General features: G+C 40.7%; 1 protein-coding gene and 1 pseudogene across 7 annotated transcripts in view; both read right to left on the bottom strand.

Moving 5' to 3' along the window:
- MAGI2 (membrane associated guanylate kinase, WW and PDZ domain containing 2) overlaps window positions 1–23,436 on the bottom strand; it is a 1,351,061-nt gene that overhangs the window by 178,580 nt on the left and 1,149,045 nt on the right. For 5 of the 7 annotated variants that reach the window (XM_032873261.1, XM_032873263.1, XM_032873266.1 and 2 more), the window contains 2 exons: window positions 8,453–8,484; window positions 1,947–2,136 (listed from right to left, as the gene is read on the bottom strand). In XM_032873261.1, the coding sequence (XP_032729152.1) occupies window positions 1,947–2,136; window positions 8,453–8,484 (222 nt within the window). The remainder of the gene's footprint in view (window positions 1–1,946; window positions 2,137–8,452; window positions 8,485–23,436) is intronic. The other 2 variants (XM_032873262.1, XM_032873264.1) reach the window with 1 other exon arrangement.
- Window positions 9,027–9,584, bottom strand: LOC116876879 (annotated as a pseudogene).

The following is a 23,436-nucleotide window of genomic DNA, read 5'->3' as shown; positions in this document are numbered from 1 at the left end:
AACAGAAAGGTATGGGAGGTTAAGGTGGATGGTTTGCTTGGATTGTTACAGATGAGCAGCAGAAAGGCAATGAACAGAAACAGCATTGCAGGGGCTGGGTAAAGAAATCGGAATTCTTTTAGGGTTGAAAAGAAGGTCATGTGCAATTCCTGCCCAGAAACTGAGGGCACCACAGTATCAGACACCATGAAGGGAGGACAGAAATAAATGCCAACACTGCCTTTGTCCTGAACAATAAAGCCTCGCATTGGTCAGGAAACTACAAAAGAATGGGAGCCAATGATCATCGAAGGGACAGAAACAGGAGGGAGAAACCCTTGAAGCTCCCTAGAAGTAACCAAAAGTTAAGACAAGCCAAGGACGTGACGATATTTTCATCCCGCAGTGCATTTCCCTCCTCCAAGTTAGAACCTGTACTGTCTTTCGAGCTGTATAATCTGTTTACACTTATTCTCATCTGCCCAGTTAGATTTGTAAGAGCAAGACATACTACTCATCTTTATCTCTCCACAGTACTGAGAGTTCAGTGGGCATCCAAGAGATATTGGATACTGAAGCAGAAATGGTATTATGAACTGTGTTCAAATATTTTCAGTTCTTTTGTTTACTGAGCATTAACACCCCGAATTCACACCCTATACGGTACAGCTAAACATACTACTTTGTTTTTAGTCTGTCGTAGCAAAGACATTCTAACTACACAATCCTTTAAAGACGTTTCAGTTCAATCAGGAGGGGGATGATGAAATACAGTAGCCTTGTTTAAAATAAAGCTGATTGTTTAAAATAAAGAGGTGTGTGTGTTGGGGGTTCATTTTGATAAAAATGATTTCTCAACGCTTGCCCTGCTGTCCTATTTTATCAATGAAGAGAGCTTTTACAGAGGGTTGTAGAGGATGGGGAAACGGTATTATGTCTCGTCTTCCCCTTACCGGTTGGGTGCATAATTCTCAGCCCCCGAGCTCACAAAGAATAAACAGATTTCAGATCCTCTACAGTCACACACAATTTAAAACTTGCTATTCATATTTCAGATGATAAAGCTGGAGAGGAGACACTGGCAGAACACAGAGACCAAGCAAATCAGCAGCCTGTAAAAGGGAGCGCGAGGGGACCAAATACTTCTCATGAGGCTGGTTTCTTGATCCATTTACTTAAATTCATATACTGTGCATTTGTCTCATAGATTATACATTCATGGCATTCAGATTCCTGGCCTCTAACATTTGGAAGAGATGACCTGTCAGGTGGTGGAAAGAGGCATGAGGAATGTATATGCAATATTCAAAACCTTTGTTTTCTAATATTTATAAAGTGCAATGAAATAATTTTAGAGGACCTTCAAATAGGATGACAAGCCTATACATGATATTTTGTTTTATGACCAAACGGGCCCCCCTGCTTTCAAGGGGCCCCGCTGTTAAAGGAGAAGCAGAAATTTTGGGTAGAAATGATTGGCCCCTGGCTCTCTCCTGGTTTTAGAAACATTACTTTCATGGTTTTGAGTTGGAAGGACTTACTTTTAACGTTTACTCATGGCCCTAAATTTTTCAATGATTGCATTCAAGAAAAAAAAAAGTCTAAGCTGCAGACTCAAAATCAGATTGCACATAAAAATCCCAAACAGTTTTCTTATTATTTGGTGACTTAAGCAAAACTGCCCACCTCTTCCACCACCCCTCCCTCATCCTCCCCACCAAACACATCCCTGATTTTCTTCAGGGGCTCAGAGGGAAAACAGTAGGAAATAAAATATAAAACCAAAAGATATAAGTTTCTCTTTTTTTTTTTTTAAAGAAAAGTTTAGATCAGCTGGCTCTACTTTTGAGATACTTTTTCAACCTCAGAATATAAAATCATGCCAGATCATCTCAGCTTCAATATATCTCTTGGGCAGGGCTCCAGCTATTATTCATGTACCCTTGTTTTATGTGGCTTTCACTTACGCCTACTTTCATAAATCGCTCTAGATTTCTCGTAGAGCTCGTATGGGTCAGGCTTCCTTGGGTCAAAGGCCTCTGTTGAGTCAGGGAAGGAAGTCCTGTGAAGGGCGGGTGGGAAGGGCAGATTCTGCGGTATGGCCGGAGCAGATAAACTCGTTTGAGGACTGCCTTGATTCTCCCAGCGGTCCATCATCTGGAAAGTGAAAGAGAACAGAGGATGGCTGAATTCTTCCTCATCACGTATCGTAACCCTCACCCTTTAAATCAGACTCTCCCCCGCTGTGGACTCTCCTCAGTTAGATCTTCTTGCCCTACGGACGTTTCCTCCATGAACCATTTACAACTTGGGAATAAGTGTGAGAAAAGATTCTGGGTCTCTATATTAAAATACTGTAGACAGTATTCAACACCAGCGGTGCTGGACTTTTGAATGCGAACTGACACAACCTTGTCACCTACTGCTGGTAATCTCTGGCAAATCGCTTAAACTCTCTGAGCGTTTTCTCCTGCTACACCAGAAAGATAACACGCGTCTCCAGATAACTTACGTAAGTGTGTAGAAATGTGTGGAACTGGCCCAGATCCATTACACCATTTTTACTAAAGCAGAAGAAAAGTAGTCTCTGTGTATTCTTCTGACACCTACACATATCCCATAATCTCCTATACCTGAACATCGGTCACTTTCCTCACAGTTTGAAAGAATAATGCAACGATCTGGGATTTATGAATTGTTCAAAGTCTTCTGTGAAGCCTCATTTGGTGTCAGTCTGGCAGTTTCTTCCCCAAAATGCTACTGCTGAGGTTGCTGTCACTACAATCTATTAAAGATCTCTAGAACTCTTCCCAGCTTACCATGTTTTCTCACACACAGTACGTTCTTTGATCCGCACCATGGCCCTGTGAGGTAGATAAGGCGAAGACTAATACTCTTTTACCGAGTAGAGAGCCCGGTTAACTGAGACCACCTGTTTGTACCACCGACTTCATCTACGTTGAACAGTCAACCGATTCATCTCAAGTTGTACTCTTCTGGTTTGAATAAACCTGCTCTGTGTAAAACTTCGATCAGGTTATCCTTTTATCTAAATTTCTGCACTGGGTCAGCCTGGTCTTCAGGCTTAAGGCTAACCTCCCTGCTGGGGCATTAGTGGCTCCTCATGACCCACTTCCTGCTCACGGTTCTCATACTCACTGATGGTCTCTCCTCTCAGTCCCCAGGATCCATCAGATTTTCTCCTGCCCCTGCCCCTTCATGTACTTTCTTAATTTCTCCTCCTACTTGCCAACTTTACCTTTCCACTTTCCCAATTCCCTTCCTCCCTTTACCGGAAGGCTACTAGACTTGGATAAGAGGTCTCCTCTGGAAGGCCTTTGCTGACCATTCCAGAACTGGTTACACATCCTTCTGGATGCTCCCATAGCACTGCTAGCCACCCCTCACACCCGACCCTCATGATGCTTAAGGATAATGGCAAGTCTACCTGTGTCTCCTCAAACAGAGCACGTTGGGGACAGATCCTGCCAGGGACAGACTCTTCCACATTTTTCTTTTACCAACACAGAGTAAGCTCAGAAAATGTTAATTTAGTGAATGAATGAAATCATCAGTAAAATATGGTCAGCTATTCTTTTTTTCCCCCCAATCTGGCTGACTCATGACTGTAGTTTTTAAAGCAAAGAAACATACAAACAAACAAACTAGCTTTGATATACACTGTTTTGAGTTTGGCAGGATTAGACCCTTCTGTCCCCTACTGACCTAGCCTGCTTTTGTTTCCCTGCGGTTCTATCTCGGTGAGGCTCTACATCCTTGGGAGTGTAGGACGTGAGGTAACATGAGGAGGGAGGTAACATGGAGGGAACATGAGGTACCGCATACCGTGCATGTCACTTTGTAAAACAAAGTTCCCCATGACTTCCTCACCTAACTGGGACTGTCGCAGGTGTCAAGTGAGCCAGCAAACTATGAAAGAAATGGATCACTAACATGCCTCTCAGTAAGACTGATACTACAGTCTGAATGTTTGAGTCCCCTCCCAAATTTATATGTTAAAATTCCAACACCCAAGGTGATGGTACTAAGAGGGAAGGTCTTGAGGGGGGGGTTGAGTAGGTCACAAGGGTGGAGTCCTCATGAATGGGCTGAGTGCCTTTATAAAGGAGACTAAGAGTCTAGAAGACCCTTCTGCCAGGTGAGGTTACAGAGAAAAGACTGCTTTTAGCAAGTGGGCTCTCACCAGACACTGAACCCATCAGCGCCTTGATCTTGGACTTCTGGCCTCCAGAACTTTGAGGAATAAATTGCTGCTGTTTAGAAGCCATCCAGTCTATGGTGCAGCAGTCTGAAGGGACTGAGACAATTGGCTTCACTCTCCTTTGTTTTCTGCATGGGCTACTGACCAAGATTTCACTTAAACAAAGTTTCTATACCTAATGAAGATGGAAAATCCCTAGGGAAGCTCAAGTCCCTCATATGAAACATAATCTGGAAAATGCAAAGAGGTCCAGCAGCTGTCAGCAGGAGACCCCAGGTCAACCCAATTAGTAACTCTGACAGGAGTGCTTTTCACAATAACACATTGAGGGGAATAACTGGCAAATTTGCTTAGAATTTTTGCTAATGTTCTGCTCAGTGGCCCTTTTGCTCCCATTTAGTAAAAATCTGCACCTCATAATTTATTTGATAGCAAAATTCATCTAGGAAGTCATTCTGGGTTTCTTTGGTCATCCAGTCTCTGTGTCTTTGCTATGATGAGAAGACCCACATTTGTGGGTAAAGTCATATTCTTTTTCGATTTTTCATGCAAAGTGACTGGCTTTAGGCACTATGTGGTTACACTGTGGTTGTGACTTTCTCCTTCTGTTTCCAAACATAAGATTCTAACTTCTAAACAGTAAATAAATTAGATTTGTGGACTTTGTAGCTGTAGAATTCCACTTGTCTTCTGAGGGCTTCAGCTGATGTCTATTGCTTTCTCTCATCTTCTGCTGAGGGGGAGCTGATACCCACATAGGTCTTGCTAGTATATGTACTGTTCATGTGCAGTCATTGGAGCAAACATGCTTCAGGTGAAATATTAGTATTTCTAAAAAACATTCGTAAAACTACAGAACAAATAATGCTTTGGGCACTGTTGGGAAGGTTACTGGGGCAGAGTGACAAATTCTACAATTCCTATAGCACAGAAACGGGGGAATTAGTCAAGAGTCTGGTTTATGCTTAGTAAAGCATTCACAACATCTTGCTGTGACATTCAACAACCCCTGAGTCACTCTGTCAGCCTTTCGTAAAAGACTGTAGAGCAGAAAATCACTGCGCCCATGAAATTCCCAAAGAAGCAGACTTGCTCCCCACCCCCAGATCGAGTTATTTGTTGGCTTCAGCCCTGAAGACCACGGTGCAAACCGCCTGCCCTGGGGTCAGAGGTTCCCCCTTGCTCACTGGGGCTGGTGTGCTGATCTGACAGCATCTTTTGCAGGGCGCACTCTGTTGACTTCTACTTTCTTAGACAATGTGGTCTCTGGACTTATGCATTCTAGCTGGGACACTCTACTCACTTGTTCCTCCCAACCTTCTTAAACACCCTAGATTCTGATCCTGTCCCATCGTCCAGACCCTTGGTCCTCACTTGTTTCACCTAGTGTCTTCCTGATGTTGGCCTGTCTAGAGTTGCGCTCCAGCCAGACATTTCCCTCTCCCAGACTTCTGAATGGGCCTTGTACAGTCGCCATGGTGTCCAAGCCTAGGCATCTCACTAGGGTAAGGAAAAGTGGAAATGAGGTTGTTTTCAGTGTCTGGGAGAAAGCTTATAACTCTTCAGGCCTTGGTGAATGAATGAATGAATGAATGCCTGACTGTATGAAAGTAGAGTCACTGAACTGTCAGCGGACAGAGTGGACATGTAGTCCACAATAGGACCTTCAACGATAAAGCAGGAAAACCCAATCGTGACGGAACCACCTTCTCATCGAGGGGGCACACTGCGAGTTGAGGGCTTGTGAATAAGGCAGTGCCCCACCTCCCACAAAGTACTCTGCTGAGAAACTGTTTGCTTTCTATAGAAGCTGGTGTAGTCTAAATGCACCCCCTCACCGTTTTAGAGCAGGGCTGGGATATGAAGAGGCATTTGGTTTGATTCTGTACTTGAAGAACGAACTTGGATCCCTTCCAGAGGGAGAGAAGGAGAACTCACTACAATTAGTATAGAACTTGTTACCAAGGAAATGACTATCTCAACGCAGATTAGCTTAAGATGTAGATGAGCAGGATAGAAGAGGGTTAGGAAGTCACACAGGACCAGTAGGAGGAGAGATCTCACTCAGGATAACATTTCCTCATCCTGACTACAGATGCTGTCAATTCCGAGAGGAAAGTGTCTATAAATCCATACACTGTATGTATATATTTATATATTTGTTTCAATGAATGCTTCAGTAAACTATGTTCATTTTATAGAGCCACTAATTTATTGAGGTTTTATGCATGGAGGGTCTGCTTTCTAGGATGACAGTACTTCATATTTTTGAGCTCAACATATTTTTAGAGGCACTTTTAAGCAACTTACATGGACTGAGACTCTTCATGATGGTCATATGAGTGGGGTAGTATCACTGTTCCCATTTTACAGACAGAACTTGAGATACAGACAACTTAAGTGTCTAGTTGAAGGTCATACAGATACTAAAGAGAATAAGCAAAGTTTGACCCCAGGCGGTATGCCTTCAGAGCCTGTGCCCCAAAACGTGTATCATACTGCTTCTCATTACAATCCTTAGTCTAAAGAGCTTCTGGCGGATACATGGAGGACATTACATTGACAGTCCTATATCCTCAGTCTAGAACCTGAAAGTCCAAGCCTTAGCTTTGGAAGGGACATGTGGGTTCAGGATTAATTGTAAACTGAGTTCTATAAAACCTTTCTGGGAATTATTGACTATGGATGTAATTACCATAATGACAGAAAATGCTGTAATTATGCCAAATGGCATAATTTGTGTAAATGTGGTACATATAAGGAAATCACTAAATTGCATAATTGTAGCACCACGATGAAGTTGCAAGGTTCCTTGTTCAATTAGATAAAGATGTGTATAACCACAGAAGCAAAGATTAACTTTAGGGATGAAAGGAAGAAATTATTTGTATTTTGGCCAAGATAAAACAAATTTCACTTTAAACATTTTAAAACCACCTCTTTTCAAACCATGCACATCACTCTGTAGTTTATTAAGCCCACATGGGCCCAGTTTGCCCATCTGATCTTCTCTGTGGACCAGATGAGACAGTCCTCAAGGCGGACGTGGTTGATGAGGAGGTTGGGCAGCTCTGAAAGATCAGTCCCTCATCTCCAGCTCCTGGTTTCCTTATGTCTCTTTGAGAGAGACCTGGAGCTCAGGCATATGACAGGGCTCAGTAGCACTTCACTTTCACATCTTCAAACCATTACGTTATTTAATTAAGCCAGTTATGAACTTGAAAAGGATGCAAAATTATATCACCTCCCTTTGTAAAAACAGAAAATCAAGCAGTTAAATATTCCCTCCGTGAAAGAAACAGGAGAAGCCTAAGTTAAGCCAGAATTCCCTACTCACTGGCCAGACTTGCGGCCACTTTCATCTGAGCTGCTCAGGGTGAGAGGGAAGAAAAGACGTAGGCCCAAGAAGTGATTTCCCCATGTTTTGTTTTTGAGTTGAATCACTTCGCTATAGTTCTCCTCTACTTGTGGGTTTAAACATCCCTCGCAGGGCACGGTATTCTAGCCCACCGTGAAACAGGATCCCAGAAAACCAGTGTCAGTTCTGGGGACTTGGCCAGTAACTAGTTTCAATCTAATGGCAAGGAGAAATTACTTCTACTTGCAAAGTCTACTTGGCTAACCTAGCCACACAGAAAGATGATTAAAATCCATCAGCCTCCTATATTGGCATCGCGATTCATGAGGGAACTACGCCCAGAGAGCTTAGGTGATGGTGGAGATCACCAGCTTCTGAAGGAGGTTCAGAAGTTGAGTGATTGCCAGGTTTGGTGGAATATGTATGTCTCTACAATATTCACAGATGTATTATTTAGCAAATACATCAAAATGTGAATATAAACATATAAATATATACAAAGCTAAATTCCTTATGCACCAGATTTAATTTGCAGGTCCAGACCTCTAGGAATACAATTTGCATCTTGTCTGAAAATTCCATATTATGAAGACGACAGTTATTCCTGATGGGGGAAAACAAAAGGTTTCTACAGTACGCCATATTGAATAGTGCTAATGCCCATTTTCTAAGTATATTAAAAAAACAGGAAGAATTGCCTCTACAGGAAAGGAAGACATGCTATTTTTGTATTTGTGGGAAAAGTACAAGACAAAGGGACACAGGATTTGTGCTTCTGACATCACAGAATCTCAGAGGTAAAAGAGATTTTGCTGTCACCCAATTAACTCTTATTTACTGGGATTGCAATAATAACTAGAAATAAAGAAGGAAGCATAATAATTCCAACTTACAGGCTTTGGAGTTTTCCATGGAGAAAAGAAACCTGTAATAAAGAAAACAATATTTGAACTTTGAAAATATAACCTGCTACCACTTACGGGTGGCATGATATTCAGATGATTGCATTAATATTAATTCATTGCCTGACAAAATATGCTACAGTTTTCTTCAAGGAGCCCAAATCATTTCACTGGAATTATGTTAATTATTCTAAGAACATGTCCTTATTTGATGGCTGAGGAGTCTGAGGCACAGAGAAGATAAACTATGGCAAATGGTCAGCTGCGTTACAAAATCTAATACTGAGCCATCCTTAGGGATTTGTGTGTCCCGGCCATAGCTGGAGAATGGGGGAGGGTGGCAGGGTGGGAGGAGGGCAGGGGGAAGAGGGACAGAGAGAATATAGACAGAAATTAAATTCTTCAAGGTAAATACCTTTGCTTAGTAAAAAATAATTCTGCTTTGTGTATAGCAGAATTCTTCTTTATCTGGTTAAAAAGCAATCAACAAGACTTCTGAGTCCTACATTTATTTTTTTCCTGTTTTTTTTTTTTTTTTTTAATTTGCATTTATTTTATGCAGGATTTACTCCTGGGCCACACGTTTTTGTTTCTTCAGTCTTTTCTGGGGTATCTTTTTCTTCTCTGCAACCTCCTCTTCCGGTTTAGGAACAGGCTGCTCTTTTTCGGGAAGGATCATCTGGACACAGCAGGGAGGGGCTTATCATGTCTGGTTAATGTGGCCTCAAGCCCTATAAATTCCACACCACATCTGGGGGCTTTGTTCACGTGGATGTGCTCAATGACCAGAGAATCTACATCTACACCCTTCAGTTCAGCATTACTGTCTGCATTATTAAGCATGTGCAGTAAAAACTCAGTGCTCTTTCTGGCTCACCGACCCTGTGTCCAGCCCTGCCGTTCAGCCCGGGCACACCTACCAACTCCACCAGTGTGGCCACAGAATGTCAAACCCTGCTTCTGCAAAGTGACGTCTTTCAGATACTTGGTGGCTTTCCGGATCTGCATACCCCTGATGGTCTGGGCAGTTTCACGTGTGTTTTAAAAAGTGAATATGGAGATCTGAACCTCTTGATTTGCATGATTTTATAAGGTTTTCTGGGTCAAGTGAATAGTGAACCATTTTCAGGTATCACTTTGGGCTACTTACAGAAGAGCTCATTAGTCTTAAATTTAAAAATAATGTCTGTACCCATATTATGAATCAGATTCTAGTATAAAAGCATAACTCTTTGGGGACTGTTCTCCCACAGAGACCTTCTCTGAGCAGGTATCTGTTTATTATGCTAGTGCCAGGAATACTGTGCATGAAGAAGTAGCTCAAACTGCTTATTAATTGAATGACTCATATATCAACAAAGCCATGCTTTATTTTTTCCAGTTTTACTGAGCAACATTTATGATCACAAATGGTATGCAAAGAAAAAACAAAAACAAGAAAACAAAACAAAAAAACTCCAAATGGTATGCAGATTGGAATGTCTCTGTTGTAATCCAAATGACCATTTAAATAATAAAAAGCAAAAGAGAGATTAATTGCTTTTCCTTTTTTTCTTTTATTATTATCGTCACATGGTATCAATTTTTTTTAAAGTAATAAAAACAAGCTTAAAAATAATGGTGGGGAGGGGAGAGGGACGGCTGACATGTACTGGCACTGGTAAGCCAAAACAGCAAATTTGCTCATGTTAATGTTAGTTGGTGTCTGAAAAATGCCCAAAGAAGTGAAATATTAAAAATAAGTCACATACTGTGTGTTTATCACGCTTAAAAACTGGGATCCTATAAAATGGTAATAGTTGAAAACTGTAGCCCATTTGTAGGAAATATCTGCAGAAATCGGGACACCCAATTCTCTAGATGTTTAAGCAATCTTGCTCAGGCACAGCATAAAGACTAACTGTACCTCAATGCATGTTGTAAAGACCTGATGCTTCTTCATTTATTGCAAAGAGGGAAGGTATATAATCTACCAGGTTGCTCAGCTTTTTTTTGGAACCCAGAGTTCAAGCAATGCTCAAGTGTAATAACCATCCTACCTAAGGAGATGAGAAGAATCAGCTCATCTTACGTATCCTTTAAGTTCTTATCTTTCCAACTAATGAAAAAATTCTGTTCGACATGTGGTTCAATTATAACTTAATTAGAAGGGTCTAATCCTATCTTATTTTGGAAGCAGCTGAGAGTGAAAGTTACAGATAAATACATTTGTCTCCTTGACTTTGTAAAAATGCCAATAAAAACAAATTGACTGCTAAGTCTACAGTAAAAATAAAATAAAATAAAATAAAATAAAATAAAATAAAATAAAATAAAATAAATTGTAGCCTATTGGCCAATTAACCATTAGTTTCAGTGAAGGATAAAATTTATTTGTTGATGTATGGAATTGCCGGCAACAGGTCTTCTGCAAAAGATGTCATTTGTACAGTCTCACAATGTCAAAACATTCAATTATTTCCTCTGCTTTCTTTGCATCATCACCTTCTTCCTGGAGCGCTGGAATGGAGTATTTACTGTTTTATTTTAGTAAGGTGATGGGAGTTTTTAGATACAAACGTATTAAAAATGGTCACTCTGTTACAAAGCTCTCGTCTCTGCGTGGGACATTATGCTAAAAGATGATTATTCCTCATCCGGAAAATGTGTAATCATCTGACTTCTCAGCAGTTCTGGTGTCAGAACTAAAATGGCATAAGAGGGCCACTGGTCAAGATCAGACAAGGAGAGAGGGATGTTTACCATGACCACCTTTCATCTGAGGTACTTTGGCTCCCCATTCTTTTAAGGCTGTTTCATTTAGTCTGACCCCAGACCATTGGTGTGACCCAGGAGCCCTGTCCTGCTCCTATTATGGCAGTTTCTGGAATATTTCTAACACTGAGTTGTGCCACAGAGCCTTCAGTCTGAAGCCATCCTTAGCCTTTCTGAGACATTGTCAAAAAGAGGCTGGTTGCTAGGCAGTAACTAATTTCGGGTAGTAAGAAATAGTATCAGGATAGATCTCCCCAAATAGAAATAACTTATGTGGCCCTCTGTGTTTCGTTGGCAAATTATCAATTATGCTATAGACATTTAAATGAAGATAAATAGAAAACTCCTATCTTGGATATACTCGATTTGGTTTAATTAAGCCAGAAAGTCAAGTTTTCTAGACGATGAAAGTCCAACTTTCTGTTCAACTCCACTGGAAGAGCTACAGAAATGCTAGAATAGTGTGGACCAAACTATTATATATTACAAATGTACAATATGTTTTTTTGTAGGATGGCTGCTCTTGGAAACCAAGTTTATCCTAATTAATGTTTATATAAAAAAAAACAAAAATAAAGGAAAAACTTTTAAATCCTTATTTCTGTAATTTTTCTTTTTCTGGAATCATTCTAGTTGGAGATAGAAGTAAGTTAGGTTTGGTCTGCTCAAAGTATGAGTTTCGGGTTTCCCACCACCACTCTCCATAAGGAAACAGAACAAGATAACTTTTTCTTAATCTTTCAGAGCTGTGAACCTAATTCATAGAAAAAGAGTATTTCTTTAAAATGATAGTAACATCATCTTTATGTTTTAGTTTATTTCTGGCCTTTATTTCCCCTACTTCTACAGAAAGCAGTATATTATATTCCCTTTTGGGAATCAAATTTCTTTATAATGACCCATCTTTTCCATATTAATCATTTATTTGTATGTGTTTGTGTATGCACAAATGGAAACATAATTATTTAATTCATTCTGAGGAACAAAGTGAAAGACCTTAAGGTATAGTTATAAGCTAACAAACCTTAAGTAGGGACCTAAAAGGGGGAAAAAAAAGAAAAAATGGGAAAATTTAGATGGAGCTAATGAGAAAATTTAGATATATTTACTATGAAGCTCAAAGCGTTATTAGATTTCTAAAATCTGTCTTTATTAGACATAAAACTAAAATAAATTTTTCATTCTGCTCCTGAAAGCACAGTGAGATGGGCAGAGAAACAGAAGCCCAGCACAAAGAGCTTATACAAGAAATTTCAGTCCTTGAAAACCAAAGACAACAGTGATTTCATACTGAAACTTGAACTGAATTCTACATATCAATAAATACAACTTTCAGTAAACTACAGGAAGATGGCTATCAGATAAGATACAATATGCTCAGTTAAATTGGAATTTCAGATAGAGAATGAATGATTTTTTTAAGGATAATATGTCCTGTATATTACATGAGATATATGTTATATAGGATATACTTACACAAAAAAAAAATTGGGGGGCACCTGGGTGGCTCAATGGGTTAAGCCTCTGCCTTCGGCTCAAGTCCTGATCTCAGGGTCCTGGGACTGAGGCCCACATCTGGCTCTCTGCTCAGCAGGGAGCCTGCTTCCTCCCTCTCTCTCTGCCTGCCTCTCTGCCTACTTGTGAACTCTGTCTGTGAAATGAATAAATCTTAAAAAAAAAATTTTTTGCTCTTCATCTGAAATTCAATTTAAATGGGAATTCTGTCTGAGAGAGAGTGCACATGGAAGTGGGGTGGGGAAGGGCGTAGAGAGAGAGAGAGACTGTCAAGTAGGCTCCACACCCAGTGTGGAACTTGATCTCACAATCCTGAGATCATGACCTTATCAAGGTTAGACCCTTAACGAACTGAGCCACCCAGGCACCCCTGGAATTCTGTATTTTTTATTTGCTAAATCTGAACACCTTATCAGGAGAACATTTTATGTAAGTCCATTTAAAAACAAAAACACAATCGTAATATCTACTGCAGGTAATACCCCATTCAATGAAGCAAGAGACCCAGAAATTATTTAATATTTCCTTTTCCTGCACCCCCTCCAATGTTTTATTGTTAGGACTTTTGCTTTAGAGGAACAGCAGAACATTCCATTTGCTATGCAGATTATTGGCTTCTGTTGGTTGTCTGTCCATCATCAGCCTTGACAGAGGCCTCCCCTCATGGGATGCAGAACTCTGTGGCCAATGTGAGCATCACAAAGGACCATTTTCTGATTGCTTGGTGACTGGTTGGCAACATTGCCTGGTATCAAGAGGAAGGTTCCACAAAGCGGCTCTTTTCAAAACCTGCTTCTGACACATGATATCTAGAATGAAAAACTATCAATATAGTCACAGTAGTTCTGAAGGAGAGCCCTGTTCTAGTGTGCATTTGTAAGTGGTTGGGTAAGATTTTTTATTTTATTTATTTTCACACAGCAACAACATGATGAAATTTTAAAATCACCCCACTTTGAATAAGAGATCAAAACACAATGAAGAGTGACTTAGATCAGAGAGTTCCATGATGGTATCTTCAATATGGAATAATGCCAAGGCAATTTTTTCCCCCAGATTTCTAGAAATTTCCCCAAACAGAACTAAATCTTTCAATATGCCTCTATGGTCCATTTGATAGACTGAACTTCCATTTGCAGAATGTGAAATGGGTTCCCCTTCAACTGAAGTACTTTGTACAACATATGACTCTGGTTTTGAAGATTATCATTGCAGTTTCATGTATTTTAGAGGGAATTCTGCAGTTACTAAAAATGATAGAGATGCAGGGGAAATGTTTTATATTTCTCTTTTTCTTTAAGCAATAGAAAAGAAGTAGGAGGCACTTTGAAATAAAAACCTGTTTCACTGCAGATGTCCCGCTCTGGTTTATTAAGAGCTGTGTTCTATTTTGCTTAAAAGAGAAGGAAGATACAACAGTGTGAACGTACTTAGCACTACTGAACCTGTCCCCTTACATGTGACTAACGTGACACATTTTATGTCTATTTCACCATTATTTAAAAAAAAGAAAAGAAAAAGAAAGCCATAGAAGAGGGAAGAGAAGAAAAGCAGAAGTATGTGCATATCGCGTGAGTGTGAGAGAGGATAAAAGAGTAAGAAAGAGAATTTCTTTTTCACAGTTTCTGTGGTGTCCTGCTGGAGGACAGGAAACTCACCTGGACACCCACACAGCCCCTTCTACCTCTAAAGTTATCCTTCCTCACAAAGGATTAGAGGCAATAAAGGACACTCATGTTCTTACTACATTTCTGAAAATATTTCAAGGACTGTTAGAAAGTCTTCTAAAAGAGGTAATCATTTTTTTGAAGTTTCCCAAAGGGGGAAAAATGCCCCAGGGTTTTTAGAATCTCCTGTTAGGGCTAATTTGAGGGAGAAAAATACCACTAATAAAGTTAATCTTTAACTTAAGGATCCTCTAATTATCCCCGCAGTCTGGCAAATTTTCCGTCAAAAATTCAGCCTTTGGTACATGTGAGCCAGCAGGGTAAAGCACTAATTTCCATTAAAAGTAGTTCAGTGTTATTCACTTTCTTCCTGGGTTTTAACGGATTCATGTATGTCTTATTAAAATTCGTTAAATGAGTTAAACTCGGCAGTTCCTTTAGATAATCTGTTTAAGCTATTCGAAGTCAGAAAGGGGCATTTTTTTTCTTAATGAAAGTGACTTGGGCCAAAAACTTCCCCACACCTTTCCTTTACACAAGTATGGAAGGTACACTCTGCTGGTGGTACCCAGATCTCCTGTCACCAACCTTTAGCCAAGCACAATACTCCGTTTACAGAGAAGAACCCAAATTGGTCACCATCTTTGGCCAGAATCTGTTTTATGTGGTAAGCTGAGGCTCACTCTACAAGGCTTTAAAAAAGGATCCTTTCTGCATCTTTTAAATGGAAGTGTTTTCCTCACAAACACCATGAAGCTGTTTCCGAATAGCATTTTTCCCCCTGGCTTTGTTCCCTATGGAGAGAGCAGTCTGATCATTTAAAGTAATCCCAATGAGTATCTAGAAAGGATAAGTCTGCACATGTTGTCTTCTGATAAACTCCGCTACATAAAGAATGTGTTCAGAATAAAGCAGGCCAGGTGAAGAGCCTCGAATAGGAATAAAGGCCTGCAGGGAAAGAGGAAGAACTGTGTCAGGGAGGCTAAAACTCAGAGTGGGGTGAGCTTGCAGAACATATTAAAAATTACAAAGCGTTTTCTTTCTTTTTTAAATGTTCTGAACAGAACCAAGAGCAGTGAAGAGATAAACTGCTCTGTTTACAGCATGCTGTAAACAGTTGGCAAAGAAAATGTGGAAGGGTAGCAATACTCACAAATAGAAAGTTTCAATTCTGAGAGTAATAATTGTTTAAAAACGATGACTATATAGCATCACGTATTTTTTTTTTTGAGAAACCTGTCTAGAAACATCTTGAAGTAGTTTCAGAAAGATTATATGTCTGTTTCACTTTATGTCAACATTAAATATTTATTGAGCTGTGGTGTCTCACAAACACCACAAATTCAACATAGTGAAAGTGGAACCTTTGATCATTTCCCCCAAATCTTTTCCTCATTTTGGTAAATTTTCACTTGCCTCCTGAGTTTTAAAGACAGGGGCCTGAAAGTCATTCTTAATGTCTCCCTCTCCCCCACTTCCTTATCACCAAATCCGATTTCACCTCCCAAATCTATTTCAGGTGCACTTCTTTCCATGTCCATGGCCTCTGCTGTAATCCATACTCACCATCATCTACTGCCTGAATCAAAGCAACAACAAATTTGCTGTCATCACAGGATCTGATTATGCTTAAAATCCCTCCATGGATTTCCCCCTGAATTTAGGATAAAACACAAAACCTATTAGTAGGTCCCCACTTACTATTCCCCAAACGCCTCATGGGTCACTCCCCTTCACTCACAGGATTTGAATAAGTCAGACTTTTCTAACCACAGGGACTTTGCACAGGCTCCTTCATTTGCCCACCTTTTCTCACCCTCCACACAGCTACCTCTAACTCTCCTTAGGTGTCAGCTTAAACAACACCTCCCCACAGAAGATGTCCCTGACTTTTTATATTTTATATTTTTTTAAGATTTATTTATTTATTTGAGAGACAGAGAGAATGAATGAGCAGGGGGAAGGGTAGAAGAAGAAGAAGGAGAGAAAGAATCCTCAAGCAGACTCCCTGCTGAGCACAGACCCTGATTCGGGGCTTGATCCCAGGACCCCATGATCATAACCTGAACCAAAGTCAGACACTTAACCAATGGAGCCACACAAGTGCCCCCTGACCTTTTATTTTGAAATCAAAGCTATTATAGTTTTTCTTTCTTTTTTTTCTTATAAAAAAAAGCCTTAAAAAAGATTTTTAAAAATCTTTTAAAAAAGATTTTATTTATTTATTAGACAGAGAGAGAGAGAGAGGTCACTAGTAGGCAGAGAGGCAGGCAGAGAGAGCAGGGGAAGTAGGCTCCCTGTTGAGCAGAGAGCCCAATGCAGGGCTCCATCCCAGGACCCTGAGATCATGACTGAACTGAAGGCAGAGGCTTAACCCACTGAGCCACCCAGGTGCCCTCTATTATAATTTTTCATTGCATACTGTAGTTTTCCCATATTTATGAAATTGTATTCATGTAATTATAGTTGTGAAATTATTAGTTTAATGCCCATCTCCCCAGCTAGAGTACAAATTCCATCAGGGGTGGGATAAAATTTATTTTGCTCACAATGTATCCCTAGTATTTTACACAATACCTGACACTAGTAGATACTTCAATAGACACATCTGAATGAACTGATCACAGTAGTGAAGGGTGTGTGAGGAGGGAGAAAGAAAGAGACAGAGTTTTAAGATACTTAGGAAAATGGATGAGGCACGGAGATTTGTGGGGGATGGAGAATGATATAAAGGAGGAGATGAAATCTATTAAGACGTGTAGCTTCAGAACCTGGATAATGATGGTGTCATTAGCTAAAGTTCAGGAAAAGAGGCTTCCGGGAGTGGAGTATAGTGCAATGAGTATGAGGTGCCTTTGAGAGTTTGGGTTCAGGTGAAGAAGTTGTTGGTGGTGGGCTCTGTTGTCTGGTGATTGGTAGAAGGCTCAGAATAAGAGACATAATGTATCGGATTAAACTTAAAATACTGTGCAGCATGAATGGAACCTCCTTAGGGTATGGAAAAGAATGAATGAAGTGCCTGGGAAGTAATAGAGAGCCAAGAAAAGAGAAAGTGTCAAGACGTAATAAATGGAAATACTCATAAAACAAGGTTTTAAGTGGACCATCAAATGGGAAGGTGACTGGTGTCCTCTGTTGAAGCAATTTAATTCCTATAAGAGGGCAGAAATCAGATTTCAGTGCATTTGAATGAATGGGAAGGAAGGAAGTGGAACAGGAAACGGCTATGGGGTTGAAGGGATAATGTCATGGTGGTCTCACCCCCACTCCCATCAGAGGAAGATTTGGGGAAAGCATGCTTACATTCAGATGAGAAGGTATCTGAACAGAGATAGTCTAAAGACTCAGGAGGAAAGGGGCTAATTGGTGAAATTATTTCATGAGGAGAGAGGATGGGATCTAGAGAACAGAAGGAGGAATTGACCTTGACAGAGAAGAAGCATTCAAGCCCTCATCAAGAGGCTGGAGCAGATCGTGTGTGTGCATGTGTCTGCACACATGTGTGTATGTATGTCTGTCTGTGAAATTCCCCAGGGTCTATTCTGTGGGGTTGGGGGTGCAGGGGTCAGTGCAGGGGGTAGAGGGGCAGGGGAAGGGACTGGATGGGAGAATTCACAGTGGCTGAAAGTGGCAAAATCAATGAAGGGTTGGTAGGGGTTCTGGTCATGCAGGTAGACTGGAGGATAGAACAAAAATAACCTGTGTTAAGGGGATGAGGCAAAGACATAAAGAGAAAAACAATTCTGAGGCAGTATAGCAGAGAAGTTATGCGCACAGGACATGGGATAAAACGGACTTGGGTTCCAGACTCCACTCCGTCCCTCACTAGTAATGTCATCTCATGTGTACACAGAACAGCATCTGCTACCAGGATGGACTCCTGGGCTGTGAGTGAGACCCTGGGTCTGCTCAGTGGCTCACAGTGGAGTGAGTGTGAGCAATCCCCTAATCTCTCTATGGCCCCGATTTCTTATCGGCAGCAAAGTAAAGATAATAACAGGTATTATTTTAGTGAGAACTTCATAATGCACTTTAGATGTTATCGATATAAAATGCTGCACAGTTCCATTTAGTGCTTTTGATGCATTCTAAATTATTTTTCTACAAATTAGAGATCTGTTTTTCAGAAAGGTGTTCTATAATTTATTGTCACAACAGATGCATATTAATTTCTTAGTTGTTTTATTTAGGCTTTTTGCTCTTTTAAGCTTCCTTTTAAGTTCTTTTAAGCCATCTTTTGCTATGTGGAGTATGGCTTGCTTTGATTTGCATTAAACAGTTTTTGTTTTTTTTTGGCCTTAAACAAAGCAAACCATTGTTCTCATCCGATTAGTTTTCCTTTAAGGTCCAACTGGTCTTGGCTAGAGGAGTAAGGTAGTCCACACAGTCCTTATACTCCAGTATAAACTATATCCTCAGTTTGTAATGATTATATTATAATTATTCTTTATGAATTGTTTCTAGCTTTTCATTTTCCTATAACTATTTATGTAATGGTTACTTAGACTTAACCAATAAACTTTTTAATGCTCATCACAATTCATTTTATTCCACTATTTCTCCATTTTTGGATTTTGAATTTTGGTCCTCTGTTAGCATATATCCTCAAATTTTTCAGAAAGAGCATATTTGATGTCATAGTTAAAACAGTGGTCTCTTCAATGGGTCTATACCTTAACCCTTGAGACCTGTGTATCTATTACTTCACACCACAAGAAACTAAGACCTTGAGGCTGGGAGGGTATCTTGGATTACCTGGGTGGGCCCAATCCAATCACCTAAGTCCTTAAAAATGGAGAACCTCCCTGGCTGCAGATGGAGAGAGATGGTGGGGTGAGGAGGGCTCAACCTGCCAGTGGCTTTGAAGACAGGAAAAAGGCCACTGGCCGTGGAATACAAAAGGCCTTTAGAAACTGAAACTGGAGAAGACAAGGAAATATATTTCCCCCTAGAGATCCCAGAAAAGAATGCTTCCATGCTGATTTTAACCCAGTGAGACACGTGTTGGGTTTCTGAGCTATTGCGCTATCAGACAGTAAAATCTATGTTGCTTTAAGCCACTAAGTTTGCAGTCATTACTGCAGCAGCAAATAGAAACCCTAAATACGGGACGCCTGGGTGGCTCAGTTGTTAAGTGTCTGCCTTCCACTCAGATCATGATCCCAGGATTCTGGGACTGAGCCCCGCATCGGGGCTCCTTGCTCAGTGGGAAGCCTGCTTCTCCCTCTCCCACTCCCACTGCTCCAGTTCCCTCTCTCACTGCTATGTCTCCCTCTGAAAATAAATAAATTTAAAAATCTTAAAAAAAAAAAACCCTAAATATGTAGCATCTTTTCTAGCACTTTCTAGTTACATTAATGGATTTTGATACCACAATTTCTTTCTTTCAAACTCTGGGATTTTTTTCTATTGTTCTCTGACATTTAGTAATGCTGAGGACAGTCCTGGATCCACTCAATTTTTTTTATTTGCAATTAACTTTTCATTTTCTTATATGCATAACTATAACTTTTCTTTATCCTTTTAAATTCTCCATGAATTATTAGAATATACTTAGGTGTGATTTGTTTTAATTCATCCCGGAATATAGGGACTGCATTTGCTTCAGGTTTTCTCTTTTAAGTCTTTCTCCTCCAGATTTGGTAACTGGGGGCCTTATAGAAATGTGAACTCTCAGACCCCAGACCTAGTGAAACAGATCTGTAAGTTGACCACCCAGGTGATTCACATGCACATGTAAATCAAAGATATTCTAGTAGTAGATTTGATCTTGAATGCTTCATTTTTTCAGTATCTCTTTCTTTGTCCGTTAACATGTGTCAGAAGTAGGTCATGCCCTTCCCTTTCTTCCAAGGGGTTATAAGCAAAGCTCTTGGTTCACACTTCATTTCCTTTCCCCCTTCTCTGGTAACAAAGGTAGAGATGGCCTTGGATCCGGGACTCCACGTCAAGAGCAGTGTAGCTGGTAACAGTGTGGTGACTGGGACTGCGGCTGAGACGGAACACAGCTGGAGACCTGCCCCGTATCTGGAGACTTCCTCCTGTTGGTCTCTACATCACGGATTGCTTGCAGGACCAGTTTCACCATTTGCTAACTCAAATCAACGTTTTAGTGTTCAGAGGTAATGCCAAGCTCCCAGATTTATTATGGCCTTTTTACTCGATCAAGCATTACTCTGCTTGATTTTTTGCAGTTCAGCCTGCCCCGCCCATTTCTGTTGTTTTTAAAATGCTACATCTTCTAGCACCTGAGGATTCCAAGCCCGTTTTCTCAATTTCTTCTGTTTTCCGCAGTAAATCTGTTTCTGTGTCATGCTGTTCCTCTTAATCTTTAAGGCTAATTATAATGATCCCTTTCTTACATGCTTCACTATTTTGTTATAGCCCCATGCTGAACTTCCATTCATTCAAAAAGGGAAGATTTACCCAGATGCAGGCTCATGAACTCCATTATGCCCATGTGAGTGACTGTGTGACATGACACCTGCTTTGGATCTCCCACAACAGTGAACACGCGCATAGTGAGCAGCCAGACTTCCATCGGCGACTGTGTCCTATAGCTCTGCTGGACCGTAGGGCACAATTTCCTGATTTTATGTGCTTATTTTAGGGAGAAACACTTGTGTTGTAAAAAATCTCTATGGTAGATAGATCTATCATTAACAAAAAAAAAATCTCTATCTATGGTAGAGAGATGGTCTCTATCTACCACCCCCAGGCCCTGTCTAGCTCTGCCTCCCTCCAGGGTGCTGTGTAATAGTGCCACCTGCCCCAGGCAATGATGTGTCACCACCCTCTTTTCTCTACTTTCTGTTATGCTGTGCTTTGGGATTTGGGACTTCAGAATTGGTTAAGAGAGTAGTGGGAGAAAGAAAGGGAGGGATTATTCAGTGGCGAGGAGGTTTATTTACTTATTTTTAAATATTTTATTTATCTATTTGTCAGAGAGAGAGAGAGAGAGAGGGACAGAAAGAGCACCAGCAGGAGGAGGGGCAGAGGGAGAAGCAATCTCTCCGCTGAACAGAGAGTCCAACGTAGGACTCAATCCCAGGATCCTGGGATCATGACCAGAGCTGAGGGCAGATGCTTAACCGACTGAGCCACCCAGGCATCCTGGGTGGGGAGGGTGTTTAAACACAACTGTCCCTATCCTATAAAGCAATACCTAAGCAGTCATATCATTGCTAGAATCTGTGAATCTTGACATTTTCTATATCTTTTTAGTGCTTTACTGGGATGCTGGGAGAAACACACAGATGTTTTTGGCCTGATGTCATTTTAAATATTAGTCTGTTAATGTAAAGAACAATTTTATCTCTTGTTTATATGTCATATATACATAATATACATACTGTTTATGAACGAAGGTCTGATATATAGGCAGAACTACCATTTGCTTATTTCCTGTCTTGACTAACTTAACCAGTTAAGGCTTGAAATAAATCTTCATTTTAAGGTCCTGGCATCCCGGATTAGCATCACTTAGGCACACAGCTGGTGGAGATAAAGAACTACAGGATTGCCCCAGAATGTATTTTTCAATCAAAATCACAGACCAGAGATAAAAATAAATTTGCTCTGTGGTGGGAATTCTTGGTGCAATAGAGTTTGTTTTTTTCTCAACCCCCCCACCCCTTCTTATCCTTTAGGTTCTCCTGTGGGACTCCCCACAGAGAAAGGGAAGATGGTTCTAACACAACCCTCCATGGAGCCAAGAGTCACAGCCCGTATCTCAGTACATGAGTCATCAGGAAGAACTTCACCAACAACACATCAATGTTTTACATAAAGTGAAGACCAAAGATGCTGCTTCGGTTTGCGTTCTCTCAAAAGCAGACCCTGAGATGGACTTGAGTGGTCTAGGAAGCACGAATGAAGAAGGAAGTGAATCAGGGAAGTGAAACACACTAATGAGGAGCTAATCACTGTGTGGCCCCCGGACCACGTCCCTCTGTGGATCTTCTGAGAAACCGTAGGGAACACACATCAGAACCTTCAGACTGCGGGGCAGCGAGGCCTGGGCGTTTATCCTCTAACTCTCTTTGCCCTGGTGGGGGATAAGGATTGCTTCTCATAATTCTCCCATGTTTCTGGGCTGTCCCTGAATAAGGCCAAGGAAGCACCTGCAGGGCCAGAGGAAGTTCTCAGAGGATAAGAGATCCAGTGTGGGGGCGCCTGGGTGGCTCAGTGGGTTAAAGCCTCTGCCTTCGGCTCAGGTCATGGTCTCAGAGTTCTGGGATCAAGCCCCACTTCGGGCTCTCTGGTCAGCTGGGAGCCTGCTTCCTCCTCTCTCCCTGCCTGCCTCTCTGACTACTTGCAATCTGTGTCTATCAAATAAATAAATTGAATTAAAAAAAAAAAGAGAGACTCTGGTGTGTAAGGCAGGACTCTGTGGGTTTGCTGGAAAGCTCCACAGCTGCCTATCATCAGGTGACTGGACAAGATACAAAGTAGCAGATCTTTTAGACAAAAACAGGCAAACTGTATCTGTGGCGGGAGGAAAACCTACATGAGTTTGCACTTACAGTGATAATTTTGGGGAATGAAGGATTTACATTGTGTTAAAGTGGGGATGGCAAATGAGTTTTGACTCTCATGCCAGCTTTGATCCACTGACTGCCAGGAGTGCCGTGTCAAGGACGAATCTCAAAAGGCTGAGTAGGAAATGGCATCTTTATCATTTAGCATCCCAGACATGGAACTGGGAGGACAGAAGGGTGGCATGTGGGCCATGTATTTGCCACTCTGCTTTAAAGTGGAGACTATTTTTTTTTTTTAATCATTGTAAGTGCTGAGTGAGACATCTTTAATGAAATACAATAAATTCTTCCGCAGATTTGACCTTTCAAAATGCACAGCATGTGAAGTGTCTTCAGTTAATGGGAGAATTCTCCAATTAATGTTATGAATAAGACAGGGATAAACTTCAAAGGCACAGCAGTTACAGCAGGTATTAGGTTTGTCATTTTGCTACATGTTTCAAGTAAACATGCTAATTTATTTTCTCACAGATATATAAAAAATGAAATGGGGTCATGG

This window comes from Lontra canadensis, unplaced genomic scaffold (assembly GCF_010015895.1).
Source record: "Lontra canadensis isolate GAN:19392208 unplaced genomic scaffold, GSC_riverotter_1.0 scaffold48, whole genome shotgun sequence".
Lineage (NCBI taxonomy): Eukaryota > Metazoa > Chordata > Mammalia > Carnivora > Mustelidae > Lontra > Lontra canadensis.
The sequence above is the reverse complement of the archived record's forward strand: the minus strand, read 5'-3'. Positions and strand labels throughout refer to the sequence as shown.